This window comes from Lemur catta, chromosome 14 (genome assembly GCF_020740605.2).
Source record: "Lemur catta isolate mLemCat1 chromosome 14, mLemCat1.pri, whole genome shotgun sequence".
In the NCBI taxonomy this organism is placed as follows: Eukaryota; Metazoa; Chordata; class Mammalia; order Primates; family Lemuridae; genus Lemur; species Lemur catta.
Window position 1 is genome coordinate 24,571,542 of NC_059141.1, and position 17,989 is coordinate 24,589,530.

The 17,989-nt window shown below is 43.1% G+C and overlaps 1 protein-coding gene across 1 annotated transcript in view; it reads right to left on the reverse strand.

Moving 5' to 3' along the window:
* Positions 1 to 17,989, reverse strand: part of CNNM1 (cyclin and CBS domain divalent metal cation transport mediator 1) — a 50,746-nt gene that overhangs the window by 21,011 nt on the left and 11,746 nt on the right. The window contains exons 2-6 of the mRNA XM_045567904.1: positions 8,076 to 8,219; positions 4,992 to 5,132; positions 3,492 to 3,661; positions 1,723 to 1,822; positions 1,225 to 1,272 (exon numbers count right to left, since the gene is read on the reverse strand). Of these exons, the coding sequence (XP_045423860.1) occupies positions 1,225 to 1,272; positions 1,723 to 1,822; positions 3,492 to 3,661; positions 4,992 to 5,132; positions 8,076 to 8,219 (603 nt within the window). The remainder of the gene's footprint in view (positions 1 to 1,224; positions 1,273 to 1,722; positions 1,823 to 3,491; positions 3,662 to 4,991; positions 5,133 to 8,075; positions 8,220 to 17,989) is intronic.

The following is a 17,989-nucleotide window of genomic DNA, read 5'->3' on the forward strand; positions in this document are numbered from 1 at the left end:
GTTGGCTTATATAAGTGTAATATAATATATAATAATATACCAGGCTTTTAAAAATTTTACAGATCTCCTTCAACTCAAGTTCGGCAGGTACTTAGACTTCATTTCAGCCAGCTGTTGGGCTAGGATGTGAAATAACACTGTAAATTGTTCCACTATTTCCACATAGAAATTGCATTCTGAAACATGATGGATCTAAAATCTGTATTTCATTGCACTGTGTGAACTAGCCAGGACACCAGGATGCCTCTAGGTAGGTTACTAGCCTGCTGGGTGATTTGGACCAAGTCATTTCCTTAGTTTCACTCATGTTAAAACAGTCTCTACCCTGCCATGTTCCGGGGACTATGATATCAAGTTCTGGGACCCTCTGACAACCCCCAATATAAAGCACTAAGTAAAATCTTTTTTATAATGAGAGGTAACATCCCATTTGGCCTTAAAGTGGCTACTGTAAACACTAAAAGCAAAATTCAGACCAGTGAATCAAAAAGAAATAAAGAGAAATAATTCTTTCTGGATCACACTTATATCACAATAAATGCCATGCTCTCTAAACACAAGTGCAATAACTCTACACAGGAAACAGTGAGAAGGCACAGCACAGAAGGGGCAGAGCAAACCAGCCATCAGCCCTGTGCCAGCACCCCACCAACAGCATGCACGGCCAGCTGGCAAACATCTCTCCACCAGCTGAGTGCTGGTGAACAAGGAAGGAAGCAGATAAGCAGCATATTGCACCAGCCTGGGACTTAGATCCCCAAATCTTGCAGTCACTTCTTACTGAGGACAGACTCCACAGACACAATAGTAGCATATGCAAGTTTTCAAGTAAAGGCCAGTGGGTGAATTACTGCTGCAGAGAAGGAAAGGCTGAACCTTCACAAAAGCACAGGAACCACCTGCCTGCATTCCCTGGCAGATGGCAATAAATGGTGCCTCCACTCACAAGCTGCTCACCCCACTCCAGCCCCCAGCCCCATCACTGTTCATCACTTGCATGTGAGCAGAGAAGCTGCAGAAAACATTCCAGACACACAGAGCCTAAGCCCCCATAGTCTGTGGGTACCTGGCAGGAAGCAGTGTTCCTGGCAGAGCATTACAAAGAGGCTGCCAGCATTTGTCTTAGCCCCAGCCCAGGCTCAAAGTGCTTGGTCCAGGTCCCCAGAGTGGGCTGAGGCAAAACTATGATGGGGAGGACGAGGAAGGGATTTGAGAAATACATACGAAAGACAGAGGATCCAGCCAGGCTTCCAACCTTTCGCACGTCATTATCTAAGGACAGAAGGATGCAATGGGTTTCAGAGGCAATTCAGAAAACACAGCTTATAGGAATCTTCTCTCTTCCACTCCACCCCAGATCAATTAACTCTGTAAAAACTAGGCAATCAAATGGAAGGGGAGGCAACAAGTGTAAAAAGCAACAAACAAACAAACTTGTTTTTTCATACTGAAATATACCACTCTCCATCCTCAATACTTTATGTGATTGCTTTTTCCAATTTAATTTTTTTCTCGCTTATTTTTTAAAGCACAGACTAACTCAATGAAAAGTGATACTTGTGCCTATTTTGCAGAAGAAACTAAAGCCAAGGAAGTTAAATTGCTTGTCCAGGGTAACAGGAGTGAAAATAAGAGTCAAAAGAGGAGTCACGACTTGAGCCTAGATGTCTTTTTCTACAATATCCCATTGATTCCCCAGTAAGCAAATGAAAACTGGAATACCTGAGCATGCAGAGGTCATGATGGCTGGGACCCCATAGTAGGTGAAGGCTCCATTCTCGAAGCGAAGGCCTTCCTTACCAACCTCCACTTCCACTTTACCCTGGAGAAAGAAGGAAGTGTACTAAGTGTGTATGATCACTTCCAGTTATGTTACTGACTACAACCCTAAGCACTTCTGCTTGGATAACAAGTGGACTCATGTTCTTATCACAGAAGGCTATTAATTCTGTCCAGGTTTATGTTTCAGAAATAGCACCTCCATATTTGGTAGCTCTTTGTAGTAAACTCATTGTTTCATTGTTCATAAAGCAGCATCTAGTCATGAATAACCAAGCTCTCCTTGCTACTACAACGGCCTTCCCTGATGCAAGTCCAAGCACCAGCTCACCTAGGGCCTGGTAAACCTTCCCACTGGTTTAGTCTAAGGTTAGACCATTTCTAAGTTGGGTTGAGTTAAAATCTAATTCTGCATGAAGCTTGCTTAATTCATCCCCAATAACACTGACAGCTAATGAGTGGTGTATCGTGTGTGTCTATGGACCTGATGCTGTGTTATGTGTACTGCATGGATTCTCATGTAATCAGCCCACAACCCAATGAGGTCCACACCACTCCTATCCCCAGTTTACAGAGAAATCAATTTTGAGGCTCTGAGAGGTTAAATAACTTGGTCTACGTTAGTTAGGAAATAGCAACGTTGGAATTTTAAAGCTAGATCTTTCCGATTTCTGAGCCTTGCTACTGCATTTTATTCTCTCCATATCTTACTTGAAAACTGTTAAATTTGTATTAAGCACAAGACAGTAGATTGTGTGTGTTCATTATGCTATATAAACAATGTAACAGGAAACTTCTTAATTTCCCACAGTGAAGAATGTGACTCGGTTTCTGGAGAAGCAAAGTCATTTTATTGAGGCCCTTTGCGAGGATATATGTGAGGCAAATCGTAATGTAAAAGCAGAGAGGTTGGAGATGGACTGTAACAAAGACCATTTCTAGGTTAATGTGAGCTTAATCAAGATTTTAAAACAATCACTGTATTTAGGGGCCGTAAGATTCTGTTGGGAAGAGACAGGGAAGCAGTGATGGAGCTAATGGTGGAGCAGGATGGGATACCGGCAGTTACAAGCTGGAACCACGCCTGACACTTATTTAAGACAGGCCTATCCAGGCACGCAGGGCAGAAAGTGATCGTACTTATGTGGGTACTGGGAAGATGCTGCACTTCTTTCACTCAGTCATCTTTTCCCCTTCCTGGTCCTCTTAAGGGGGAGACGATTCCAGGGACTGCAAAGGCTGAAATGCAGCAGAGAGAATGAACGTGTCCCACGCGCCACCAGAAAGCACAGCCAGGACCACCGTAGAAGTCAGAGGTGGTGAGAGTCCAGCTTGACAGAGGGTTTAAACAAGAATTGTCTACAGTTTAGGAGGAGTGGACAGTTTCATTTTGGGGGATGTTCAATCAGAGACAAAGAAGTTATTAGGGACTCTATAGGGCAGCAGTTTTGGAAGTTCAGAAGCAGAACCCCTCTATTGGAGAGGGACTCACCCCACCCCAAACATAGGTGAGGGGTCTGACTAAATGTCATCAAAGATCCCACCAGTCTTCCATGGCCCTCCTGTGGGTTATGCACAAATGCCCACCCCAACTGGCCCTGTTCCTGAGGCAGCCAAGTTTTGGAACCTGGCGCTGAGGGAGGCATGGCTCTCCTCTTCACCTGGACATGTCCTTGTCTCACTCCTACAAGTTCCCTGGCTTTCCTACTCACCTGCAGAAGCAGCACAAAGTAGTCCACGGGGCGGTTGCGCTGGTAGAGGTAGTGTTCTGGGGCCTTCTTGTTCTTCTCATCAAACTTCAGTTCCTGGATCACGTTGGGATGTTTCAGGAGCCGGAGCAGGATCTTCTCCGAAAGGTACAGAGACTTGAAGGGCTCCACCTCTAGGGGAGGGTGGGAGGCAGGGAGGAATCAACACCCCCCAGGTCCCACCTATGCCAGCAGCGGCAGCTCGGGGGAGTCACAGCGGGCACAACTAGCCCATTCACGCTCCTGGGCACCAGGCTGGCAGAGCTTCTACGGTCCTTCTGGTGGGGGATCCTAAACCCAAATGTGCATCTCAGGGCCTTCCTTGTGCCCTCTGGGGGGATGTGTCCCTGCACTGGCATCTCAGGAGAAACAGGTCACCATTTTGGAAATGTCAGTTTTGTTATTAATTTTCTCTTTTATTTAAAATTGGGCATGGATAACTAAGCCAAGTGAACAACATAGGCTTAAAGGCTATAATCCAATGAAATACAGAGAATTTAATCTGGCTTATTTGTATAACATATATCTGCTGAATGAAATGAAATCCCAAGTCAGGTAATTATTTAAATAAGTTATTAATAATGTGAAGCATCATATTTACATATTAACATATATTATTACATACATTAAATATTATACCAAACAGATACAGCTGCTTTGCTCTGGGAACTCAGACAGCCAGTAGTTAAAAGAAATCTATATTCAGAACCTAGATAACACGTTGAAAATTCTCCTTTAAAGAAGCTCCAACTTAAAATTTTCTTTTTGGCACCTGGAACAAGGCTAGCTCTCATTATATACTTAATAAATATATGACAGATTAATTAATTATTCATCTTAGTGATGGATATGATCACTCTAGGTCAGCACATTAACTAGGCATGGAGGTCAGTGGGTTCAAAGACAAACTTTATCTTCTTCACAAGAAGGAGTTTATTTTTGGATTCTCTCACCTTTTCTACTTTCTAAAGACCCAGAGATTCACAATCCACTTTTGTATTTTAAGGATTCATAGCTCACAGGCCTGTGTTACTTCTGGAGGGTACTGGGCCCCAGAGTCTTGTTGCTGGGTAGGACAAGGCCTTTCCTTCCTCGTTCCCCGACAAATACTCTGGGGTACCCCAACTCTAACAGGACAGGGGATGGCCTCAGGCTCCAGGCAAGAAGCATGTGGACAAAGGGAAAAGTGCAGCAGTGGTTTCTTTAGCTCTTTCCTCTGTAGAAGAGAGAGTTGGATTGTATTCACTTCCTCCCCTGGAAGATCAGCCGCGATCTTCTCAACGTGACAGTAGGTGGCATCTGTTACTCTAGCTAAGGCAGCCTCCTTCCTAGCAGAGTGGTTCTCAGTCCTGCTGCACACTGGAATTAGGTTGGAAGGTATGAACAATCATTGGTACCTGGGTCCCACTCTAGAGATTCTGCTTTAGCTACTCTGGGGTGGAGACTCAGGTGGGAGAGTCCTACCTGTAGCCATGAAGCGGTGTGTGGCCAGCAGAAGCTGTGGTGAGATCTTCACCCGCATCTCCGTGTCAGAAAGCTTAAACAAGGAGAAGTCATGCCGCTTCCTTTCCCGGTGCGGGACCCTCTGCTTTTTCCGATTGTCAGCTGCAGAGTCACAGGGGACAGATTGCAGCTCTCTTAGAATCACTGTTGGTCTTTGGAGGCTTTCCCAGAGCCACAGTGACAGATAAATCCTCTGGAAGCCTACACATTTCTGCAATGTCAACTTTAGGTGACATTACAACACCTCTTTTCCATGGAGTGGAAGGATGTTGGTGAGGGACAGGCAGTGGGAGATCGCCATCATCATCTCTGTGTTATTGACACTTAGCTGGGGTATAGAGGAAAAGGGGGAAAGATGGCTCGGGACATCCAAATCCAGGATTCTGGGGCTGGCTCGCCTACTTACTGGCTGTACAACCTCTCTAAGCCTCAGAGTTTTTGTTTGTTTTAGTCTATACAAGGTTAATAGTATTCAATAATAGTGCTTCTACTCATCTTGTACAGTTATTCGGAAACTTTAACCAGAAACTACCTGTGAAAGTGGTTTTATAAAGTCATACAAACTTGAGGAACTTGTATTCTTAGCATCAAGAATATTGGTGGGGCCCTGGGATTTCTGCCTCTGTCCCCCTCCTATCCCCAGAACTGGGCTCACCTGGTCTCCTCCTGCTGCTTTAAACCAGGCTCTGAGTGGTTCCTGAGGATGCCACTCAAGGGATGAGGGTGGTCGCCACCTCTTACCACTCCCAATTCTCCTGCTTCAACTCCAGCCCCTCCACTGGGAGAGAATCAGGGGAAATACAAGGAAGAGGAGAGGAGAGAAAATAGGAATGGATATATAATCTATAAAAGTGGGTTCTCTGGGTAGGGGCCTCAGGCAGGGAGGGCATGGAACCCCCCCAAGAGCCTATATATTGGACATGTGATTACTGGTTGAGAAAATTTCCTTTTTCCAATTTAACTTTAAATATATATATATATATGTAGATATATATATATATATATATATATATAATTTTTTCTTTTTTGGTGGGGGGAACGTTTTCTTTGGTCATTTCTCTTTTGTTATCTTTGAGTTTTGAGTTAAATTTTGAAACTGCTAGCCTATCTCAGCTGCACTAAGGGGAACAGGGAAAGGGATTTAAGTTTTCTCCAAACTTGGCCTGGAGAAAAACAGGGTGGAGGGGACTTCTAGTGCAGGCAGGAATGATAGGGAATGAGCCCCCAGGGCAGGGAAATTGGGCCCCAGGATCTGGCTCCCTGGTAAGCTCCTCTCCTTTTGGAGCTTGTGTCTGCCAGATCCTTTGGGTTTCCTTCTAGAAGAGGAAGAATGCCCTTCCACCCATGCAGCTCTTTTGTGGCCTGCCTCTGACTCAGCCTCCATAGTCACCTGGCCCCTGCTTGGACACTCCTTTTGCTTGGGTTGCAACAGTGGATCCAGACCCAGGTGAATGGATCATGTAAGAAGTCAGGGTCATGCAAGAAGAAACACAGTACTCCTGGCTCCTTGGCCTTTTCACAGGTCTTAGAGAATCCTGCTGGCAGCTCATTAAAAAGGGTGGAAAAACCCTCCTGCAGAAAGAGCTTCAGCAAGAGAGTAGTAAATACAGGGATAAGACCCAGCTCTTTTGCTCTCACTGGTGAGCAATCCTCTGATCTGCGTGATATGTTTGCCTAAATATCCCCTCTCTCTCTCCATCAGAATGACACTTAACATTTCATCACTAGGGAATCATTCCTCTGATCTCCCCTTCATTCCTTTGATTTTAATAGCAGGTGTTTGGAGCACGAAGGTTGTACAAACAAGTGCTCTGGGAGGAGCTCACTCATTTAGACTACTATCAGCCACGAAGCCCTTTGCGTGAATGTCTTCACCAGTTATCTACTGAGACTCCCGGGAATTCTAAAGCAAGAGAGGTGGACAGAGGCAGGGGAGGGAGAGGGTGTTTCTGAGCTCACTCAGGCCCGCAGCACAGCAATACCAGGTTCCTGGAGCGGGGGCGCTGTGACACTCCTGCTAGTTTTTGCACGGCGTGGCCCACCTTTTAGGCTTGATCTCTTCTTAGTCCAAAGGGAGGACACTCATTCTGCGCCACTCACTGCCTTATGGTACCAAAGCTCTTTCCACCTGGCCATTGTCCAGGAGCCAGTTTCTGAAAGGCTGCTTCTAGCAAACTCAGGACAGAGGCCTAAAATGTGTTATCTGAGGGAGAAAGAGGGATGATTGCCTCATGAGATGAAATTCTGGGGAGGAAACACTTCCTGGCCTAGGGCCTCCCATGCACTTAGATAACACTCCCATCCCAGAGACAAAGCACGCCTTTGTAATGTGTGCAAGCAAAGCTTTGAAAAGGTTCAGTAACACAAAGTCACTATCAGCATACAAGAGTCCATGTTGTTCCTGAGGGGGTTTGGGTAGGAGGGTGAGAAGACAAGAGAGGGGGCAGGAACAGGAGGAGCAGGGACCCTGGTGACAGGTCTAGGGGAGGGGGAAAATGAGAAACCCAGGGTGGTGTGGCTGAAAGGCACAAGAGGGCAGAGCATGTCTGAGAAGAGTTATTTAAGCTTCTGGCTTAGGTTGGGGGTGGGCAATCTCATGACAGTCCCCACTGCTCACTAATGTTCTGGTGTCAGTGGACTGTGAGTGGAGCCCCAGGGGCTGCTGGAGTCTGCATCTAGGTGGACAAAGAGACAGAACAGGAACAACACAGGGGCTAGAACCAAGGGCAGAGAGGCCTCTGGGCACCATCCTGGGTACACTTTGTTTCCTTTAGTCCCTTTCAGGCCAGGAGGTCTCCTTTTCAGTCTTGGCTCAGTTCCTGTGATAAACACTTAGCTAGCCTGTTCCCAGTGACTCAGGTGATTCTAGCCAGGGTACCCTGCCACGCCAGTACCTGGCACAGGTGGCTGACACACATCAGTGCCCTGACACCCTTTCTACATGTCAAACTAAGCTGTACCTGAGAGTCTTGGAGGCAAATAAGATGACCTTGGAGAATGACCTTGGAGAATGACCTTGTAGAATGGCCAAGGCCGTGCACTTACTGTAGAGATCAGTCTCGTCCAGGATCTCCGACTTGATGATCTCCTCTATGATATCCTCCAGCGTGACGATGCCCATCACCTCATAGAATGGGTCCCCTTCGCCCTCATTATTCACCCGCTGGACAATGGCCAGGTGAGATTTTCCTGGAGAACAAACCAAACCACTTTAAGTATCTGAGACATTTTCTGATATCTTTCTTGAGATCTTTCCTCAGAAAATGATGTCTGACCAATCTGAGGATTGAACTCATATCAAGACCTCTTTAAAATATGAAGTTTGTATGCAAGCTCTTATGCACACCTTATACTTTAGATCTCTGTTTCTTTCTAGGGAAGTTACTACTATTCCCAAAGCCAGTAAAATTTTTTTCTTTAAACTTTGACATATTAGAAAGTATATATTAGCTTAAGGAGGCTAAATAATCTAATTGAAAGAACAAGAATGTAGAGTCAGAATAATTATGTTAGAAGTCATTCTTCTCCCCTAAACACCGCTTCCCCTTAACTATCCCAGTTACTATCCCTGGGAAAATAATTTAATATCTACTGAGTTGCAATCTCTCATCTAGAAGTAGGGAATAATCCTAGTGTGGTGATTTTAAAACATAGCCCCCAAATTCTTTGCTGTGCCTCCCATGGAGAGGTGTGGTCTACATCCCCTTCCTTGAATCGGGCAGGCTTGTGACTGCTTCAACCAAAAGAGGATGGGAAGTGTCTGCTATGGGACTTCCCAGACTAGGCCATAAAAGGCAGACAGCTTCTGCTGTGAGAACACTGTAAGAAGTCTGGCCACTACCCTGAGGTCACCAAGGTGGAGAGGCCATCTGTAGGTGCTGAAGTGACAGTCCCAGCTGAGCCCAGCCTTCCAGCCATCCCACCAAGGTACCAGGTTAGCAAAGAAACTCTCTTAGAGAAGTGGATCTGCCAGTGTCAGCTGATCCAGCCCGGTCCCTTCCATCCCCAGCCTTTCAAGCTGTCTCCAGTTGCAGCCCCAGACACTGTGAAGCAGACGTAAATCATTGCCACAGTGCATTTTTGGAATTCTGAACTCACAGAATCTGTGAGCATAATAAAACATTTTTTGTTTTATGCCTCTAAGTTTTGGGGTGGTTTGTTAGCAGCAATGGTAACTAGAGTGACCAGTACTCGTAAGGTGATTGTAGAGCTCAAAAGACCTGGTGGATATGTGAAAAGGCTTTGTCAACTATAATGTGTCACAAGCAGACACTTCATTTTTATTGCCCAACAACTGAGTAATAATAGTTCACATTTATTGAGCTCTTACTCTGTGCCAGGCACCATTCATAACACTTTATATGTATCAATTTAATCCTCATAACAACGACTGATGCGACTACTAGTATCCACATTTTACAGGTGGAAGAACTGAGGCACAGAGTAGTTAAGCAACATGCCTAAAGTGATACAGCCTGTAAGATGCAGAGCTGGACCGCAAACCCAGGTAACTAGGTTCAGTTCTAACCTAGGGACTGAAATCTTATCTAATAGTTCTGTTTCACATCAATTTGTTTTCTTCGGCTGTATAGATGCATTTCCTGGTCCTGTTTCTAAAATGAAAATCTGGGTGGTTCTTTTCTTTGGCTAAGAGACATTTAAGGAAAAAATCTGGGGTACTGACTCAGATGTTATTTTTAACAAAAAAAAAGAAGAAAGTTCATGCTTTATCAGTGTTACCCTTTATAAGCTCTGGCTTGGTCACTGCCAAAAATATCAGACAAGAGGAGCAGTTTGCCAGAGTCATAATTAACCGTTAAAATTTAAATACATGAATTTCTGTATCAAATATCTCAAATCAAAAGATTGGGATTTTTTTTAACTGAAATTGAAAAGATGGCATTTGTATCACCCAAGAATGGTCTCTAATTTTCCCCCCACCTTCAACCTATTTCTAAACTGATCTGATCATGCCAGAGCCCTCCTCAAAAACCCTCCATGTCTCCCTAGTGCTTACAGAATCAAGTCCAGACTCACTGGTTTGGTATTATCAAGACTGCACAATGTGGCTCTTCCTGATCTTTCTTACTGTATGCTCTGCTCCATCCTCATCAGTCTACACTCCAGGTGACCCAGGTTACTGTCACTTCCTCAGTTCCCTCCGTGTACACTTTCTAAATCTTTGCTCACACTATTGCCTTCCCCCACCCCATCTCTGCTGGCCCTTTGAGGGGCCAGCAGACTTGCCCCATTCTAAACCAACCTTTCCTTGCTTTGTGCTCCTAAATCTTTGATAACTCCATTAGAGCATTTATCAGTGTGTTTCTTCTTATAACTAGCAATGTATGTGTCCTACGCTAGATAGCGTTTCTTCCTCAGATCATGAGCTCTTTTAGGACAAAAGATCATAAATTTAAACAGGACTCCCTCTAATATATCAAACAGCCAATCAGTACTGTCTGAACTGAAGACTGAATAAACACCCATAGTTTGTACAGTAGATGATATCAAAATCAGATACTAAAATGCTTGTTTTTTTTAATTGATAAAATACTATGTGTTTAAAGTAAAATTTAAACTCTGCACCGGTGGTTCTAAAATTACCCTTCTTTGAAACAACTGCCTCCAACCCAACTGGACTGAAGTACTTTGAAGCTTAAATTAGGTTATGTTAATTGTTAAAATGTGCTCAATTTAAAGTTTTTCATTTCCAACACATTTTTCTTAACTTATGGCACTTGTTCTCACTTTTCTGCTAACATGTGCTAGCAGATGACAAAACAAATGACTAGTATAATGGAAAAACTTGGAAAAGTGACTTCTTAAAATTTTTTTCTATAATTGGTTATTTTTTATAACATGGAGCCTAGAATATGTATAATACAGCTATACTTCCTCTCACTAAAATAATTAGTTCAGATGATGGAATTAAATAAATTAACATTAATGCTGTAAAATATCAAAAACTTTAAAAGCCACCATTGCTTTGTACTATAAAAGTTCAATTTGAGGACACACTATGTTATCAACAGGGAAGAGAAATTTAAAGTCTTAATTATACAATATTCAAGACGATGTACTTATGTAATCTATTTAGAAACATTTTAAAATTTATTAAGCCTCTAAGATTCCCTCCCAAACCTGTAGAGATCTTCTACAAACAAATGAAGGCAGCCGTCCTTTCTTAGGGACAGACTGGGACAGGGATCATATATAACCCTGTTCTAAGCAACATTCAAAGGGACGAGAGAACCAGCTGTTCCCATGACACACATAGCTGAGTTTCTTCCTTTCTCAAAAAGCCTGGACTTTTAAGAGCCCTATGTCTGCACCCATCCTCTTTCTGGGCCCCAAAGGTATTTGGGGGTGGCCCCAAGTGAAGCTAATCTTTAGGCATAGAAAAATTAGTCACTCCCCGCTGCCACAGCACTTTGTAATACCCAAAGTAGTAGCTATTATTATTATTGAAGCTTCCGTTTGCTATACACACTCTAGGGGCCAGGCACAGTGTCAGGCATTATACACATTATTTCACCCTGTTCTTGTTTTCTATTTATATGTGACCCCCTCACCAGGAGGTAAGTTCCCTGAGAGCAACAGCTCTGTTCTACTTACCTCTGTTTCCCCAGAATCTAGAATAGCACCTGGTTCATCATCCTCATTAAGGAAATATGAGTTAAAATCCTACAACCTATAAAAAGATAGCTTTTTACATAAGAGTGAAAACTATAAAACTCTTAGAAGAAAACATAGGAGTAAATCTTTGTGTCCTTAGAGTAGGCAATGGTTTCTTAGGACACCAACAGCACAATTGAAGGGAAAAAAATAGATAAATTGGACTTCACCAAAATTAGAAATGTTTATGCATCAAAGGACGTCATTGAGAAAGAAAAAAGACAACTCCCAGAATAGAAGACATTTGCAAATCATCAGATAAAGGGCTCGCATCCAGAATACGTAAAGAAATATTGCGACTCATAAAAATACAGCTCAATTAAAAAGTGAGCAAAGGATTTGAATAGATATTTCTCCAAGGAAGATACATAAGTAGTCAATAAACACATTAAAAGATGCTTAATATCACCATCATTAAGGAAATTCAAATCAGGATGCCATGAGGTACCACTTTATACCCACTAGGATGGCTATCATAAAAGGTAATAACAAATGTTGGTAAGGATGTGAAAAAATTGAAATCCTCAGACATTGCTGATGGGATTGTAAAATGATTCACCTATTTGGGAAAACAGTCTGGCAGTTTCTCAAAATGCTAAACATAAAATGATCATATGACCCAAGCAATTTAACTCCTAGAAAAATGGAAACGTATGTACATACAATAATTTGTACACAAATGTTCAGAGCAGCAATATTCCTAATTGGCAAAAAGTGGAAACATTCCAAATGTTTCCAAATAAACAAAATGTGGCATACCCATATAATGGAATATTATTCTGCCATAAAAAGGAGTGGAGTATGTGCTACAACATGGATGATCCTTGAAAGCATTAGTGAAAGAAGCCAGACACAAAAGGCCACATGTTGTGTGATTCCACTTATGTGAGATTTCCAGAATAGACTAACCTACAGAGGAAGAAAGTAAATTCATGGTTGCCGGCAGCTGGGGAAAGGAGGATGTGGGGACTGACTACTAGTGGGCCAGGATTCCTTTATGGGTGATGAAATCTTCTGGAATTAGATAGTAGGGATGCTTGCACATCTCTGTATATACTGAAACCCATTAATTTGTGCATTTTAAAAGGCTGAATTTTATGGTATGTGAATTTTGTCTCAATGAAGCTGTTATTTTTGAAAAGAGCCAATTTAAAAAAAAAACACGCCTGAATGAGCAGGAAATTGGTGGGGCTGAAAGTTATAACCTACACACAGGTAGTAAAAGTAGAGACTGCTTTATAAAAGGAGAATAGCTGAAATGAAAGAGCAACACTGATTTGGATATGGGTAGCAATGCTGGTAAAATGTTAATGTGAGAGCACTCATCATCAGTTTGTGCTCTAGGATGTAGAAACCAAAAGTGGACACGGGTGAGGCCATCAGACCAGAAATGGGGGAGAAGGCACCACATTATTTCTGTGCAGGTAGAAATGGTGAACAGGGCTGAGGGATTGATCACAGATGGGAAGGGGAGAATTTGGGAACAGAGAGTTGCCAGCTTTGGACGTAGTAGGTTCACATCTTTTACCAGAGACCTCATCAACTTTGAGGGATGATTGTGAGTATTTAAAACTCCTAAACTGGGTCAAACTGGAGCAGTGGAGCTCCAATTTCCCAAGTGTTTCCATCTTTCTCTGGGCAAATGCTGGTTTCTGACGTGCATTATTTCCCCTCCCATGCATGAGTGTTGTGTTTACTTTCTAATGGCATACTTGGGGGAGTGGCTTAGATTTCATCTATTCTCCTTGTCTGCCCTCCTAGGGGATTCTGTGAGTAGAATCTGTGGCCTTTCCCGTTGAGCCATCTCTCTGCAGACTAGCAGAAATTCTCAAATGCCTTCTTACAACTGTTAGTTCAACAGTCCCGGTTTCCCTCCAACTTTCTAGAAAAGTGGGATGGCTGTGAAATACTTTGGGCTAATAATGATGATGATCATTATCATTTCTGCTGAACTTCACAGTCTGTCAAGACTTTATACGGAGTACAGAAGAGTGTTGGAGCTCGTGAGATGTTCTTGGGAACTTCCTGTAACCCTCATTGTGTGAATCAGAAATGATTGGATAAGCTCCCAGCTTTCTCCAGAATCTACTGAGAAACGTGTCTTATTCATATTCTTAAACAAGTTAACCTCTTTCTCAACTTCCATTAAAGGGTTCTATCTCACTTGGTGACTATTTTCCTTGGTAGGGGGGATGACCGTTTTACCTTAGGATCATCACTGCAAACAAGATCACACATGGAGAACAGCAAAGCCATGCTGAGCTCCAGATGTTGAAGAGTAGACTAAGCTAAGTGATTTGCTCTGCACACTCTCAGCACGAGGCAAGTTCAAAACAACTGGGGCCCTGGAAAAATCACCCTTCTAGTTGCTAAAAATACCAAAAATAAAGTGATAAATTTTAAGCCCGCTAAGTCCAAGGGCATATTAAGATACAGCAGAGGCAAAAGATACTTCTTTAGATAGAAAACTCTCGAGTGTTACTACTTTATGAGGTAATTTTACATGTCTCTTGAGCATTCCACTGTGGCACTGAACATCAATGGGAAATCTCTGAGCTGAGTTGAAAGGTAAAGAAACAGTGAATTTTATGGGAATACACTTTCAAAAAATGAAGGCTACATCTGTCTCTGAGTTGTAAGGAGCATATTTTACTCTGGGCTCACTGCTCTTCTGAATTGGCAATGGCAGATCTCTGGCCTCTGGCTTGAATTCCTGCCATGTTCTTGGTGATCAGTCTCACCAGAAGCCCAGCACTGTCCTGATGGCTTGGCTTGCTGACAGTTGCCTTTCCTGATTTCTAGCAGCCATGGGCTCCTTAAGCCTTGGTTTGCTTCCCTGAAGCCTTGACTACTTCCTCCTAGCCTCTGATTTACAACCTCTATCTCCAATCCTGCCCATACCCTGTTGAGACACAAAGTAGAGCCTTGTGGCTTGAGCTTTGTTTAGACTACAGTGTTAGGACCGTTTTGAGTGGAAATGGAAAAGTAATTGTCAACAAAGCATCAAGGGTTAGAGTCATGCCTCTCCAGGATTAAGTGATATTTATAGTGACCCATCTTGCCTCTATTAAACAGGGCTACTTGGTAAGACCCTCCACTCCCAATGCTTTGGAATGCATTTCACCTAGCTCAATGGTTCTCAATGCTGACTGTACATTAGAATTACCTGAAAAGTTTTAAATACATTCTACAAACTAGATCTCACATCCAGAGATTCTGATTGCTTTGGTTTGGGATAGGGCCATGGCATAAATAGCTTAAAATGTTCCCCAGGTAATGTCCAGCCAAAGTTGAGAACTATCTTGGTTAATAGCAATGGTTCTCAAAGTGTGGTCAGCCCCTGGACATCAGCATCCATGTCATTCGAGAATTAGAAAAGCAAATTCACAGGCCCCACTCCAGACCTAGTGAATCAGAATTTCTGAAAGTACATCCCAGTAATCTGTGGTCTTGGTGCAGGCTAAAGTTTGAAAATGAAAACCACTGGCTTATGGGTAGGCTTTATGTCACTCTAAGTATGAGGAAGGGAAACAAGTACTGAGATGTCTAGTAAATTCTGGTCCCTTCAGTGCACCTGGTTTAAGGGTCACAAGATGCTAAGTACTCATGAAAAGACAGAAATGAACCTCCTGGAACAAAGTGCGGTTGCAGTGGCAAGTTGATCGATGCTTTCTCTCATATGATGTGGGTGGGTATGGTATTTTGTTGACATGGGGAAAAAAGTAGTTGTTGACTGTTCATCACTGGTCTTGGGAAGGGGACTCTTGAGGCCTTTGTACCAATAATCTCTGAGACAGGCTTGAGGTACTGCATTACCTATTAGGCTCTTGGCATGTCTGAGGTCAGTAAAATTTCCCATTATTTAAAGTCAAACTGGTCCTTTCTGTTGCCCCAAGAATCCAAAGGTCAGTCCTAGTACTGGTTACTGCTAGTGGTCTGCCTAAGGCTCTGTCGTATTATCACATCACTACCTGGTATCCACATACCCAAAATATAAGTTGGATTTCGTAGTAGAGTGATGAGGTTTTCAGATGTTGCTTTTAAAGTAGTGGTTCTCAGTCGGGTTCCCTGCCGCTGCCCTGGGGACATTTGGCAATGTTTGGAGACAATTTTGGTTGTCACAACTTGGGGCAGGGGATGCTACTGGCATTTAGTGGCTAGAGGCCAGGGATGAAGCTAAACGTGCTACAATGCACAGGACAGCCTCCCACAACGAAGAATTATCTGGCCCCAAACATCAATACTGTTGAGGTTGAAAGCTCTGCTTTAAAAAGACAGAAAATTAGGCAGCGGTAGCAACATTACAACTATATCTTGGTATTTGAAGAAGCTCAAATATCCTCCAAAGGTCTTTAATAAATACAGCCTCATCTGCTTGATATGGTTTAGGCACATCCAGACAGAAAAGCTCTCCAGAACCCCGTTAGCATACCACCGATGCCTTGGGGGGAAAAAAGCAAATAATTGATTTGCTTTCCTCTCTTTCAAAAATAGCTACAGCACTTTGGTAAGGTAACTGTTCCCAAGATAGAATATATTATTAATAATAGAAGCCAGGAGGAAAGCATATTGCTTGGAAACAGAGAACTAAGGAAAGCAGAAATCATTTTATGGTCTTATGGTTTTTGCCTCACTCATGACCTTCACCTTGTAAAATACAGCGGCTTTTGCTGCGTTCGTCATCTCCCTGGTGTCCCTGCAGCATCTTTTTTCATTTGGTAGGCAATATTGAGTGTCTCCTCTTTCTTGCCATGGTCTTGGTACCTCACTATCACTGAAACAGAGTTCCTCAGAGCAGCAGCATGAACACTACCTGAGTGCTGTTCAAAATGCAAGTTCTGGGGCCCCACCCCTTCCCTATAGAATCAGGATTGGGGGGTGAAGTGGGGCCCGGACAGTTGTTTTAAGGAGCTCTCCAGGTGATTCTTATGCATACTAAAGTTTGAGAAGCACTGTCCTTGACACTGGCTACTCAAAGTGTGGTCTCTGAATCAGAAGCACTGGCATCACTGGGGAGCTTGTGAGAGACGCAGAAGTTCAGGCCCCTATCTTAGCTCTTTGAATCGGAATCTGCATTTCATCAAGATCTCCAGGTGATTCTCATGCACATTTGAGTACAAGCACTGGTCAATACTATCTTGGTTTTCTTCCCACACTTATGACTGATATTTCTGTTTCCATTTTGGATTCCTTTATTTTATCCTCAGCTGCAGATATATATATATCTTAAAGACTCTAGCTCAGTGATTCTCAACCCTGGCTGCATGTTGGAATTACCCGAGAAGCTTTCAAACCTATTACTGCCTATGTCCCACCCACAGGAATTCTGATCTAATTGAGGTGTGGTCAGGACACTGGGATGTTTAAAACTTCCTTCAGTAATTCTAATGAGCAATTGTAGTTGTAATAAGAATCTCCGCTCTGGTTTTGGATCCCCTGCTTTTCTTGCTCAGTTAAAGATTCCAAAAGAGTCCATCACTTTAAATATCACCATCACCTTTATTGGGAACTAGATCTATATCTTAACATCAGTGTCTGTTTTGAACTCTCATCCTGTTTTAGACATTTTGCCTGAGCTGTCCTGTCTTGTCAGTCACTTACCCAAACAGAAACTCCTAATCTTCAAGACCCACCATCCCTGCTCTTCCCCACTCTTCACTACAATAAATGGCACCATCAGCCTTCTAGTTACCCAGAGGCAAACCCAAGAGTCATCTTTTACCTTTTCCTTTACTGCTATTTAGAAAAAATCCCCAGATTATTCCAATTCTTCTTCCTTTATTCTTCAACAACAAGTATTTATTGAATGCTTACCACACACAGTATTCTTCTAGGCACTCAAAACGCAGCAATGAACACAGTGCACAAAATCATTTTCCTCCTGCAGATTACACTCTTGTAAGTGGAGGTGAGAGATAATAAGCCAGATAAATATATAAAATATATAGCACAATACTAAGGAGAAGAACAAGGAGGGAGTATATGGGAGTAAGTGAGCAGGTGTGACAATTTCAGGTAGGGGTTACCAGGGACAAACTCCCTGAGAAGGTGATGTTTGAATAAGGTTCCAGAGGTGGTGAGGTAGGGAGGTTCATTGGTATCTGGGGGATATCTCTGCAGTAGAACAAGATGCTAGGGCCCTGAGTTGAGAGTGTGACTGATGTGCTTGAGGAATGGCAAGGAGGCCAGTGTGGTGGTTGTAGATATTAGTGGGAGCCAAGGTCAGGAAGGTGAGGAGTTGGGGAAGTAAGATGTGATAGAGCCTGGAAGGCCTTTGTGTCTTA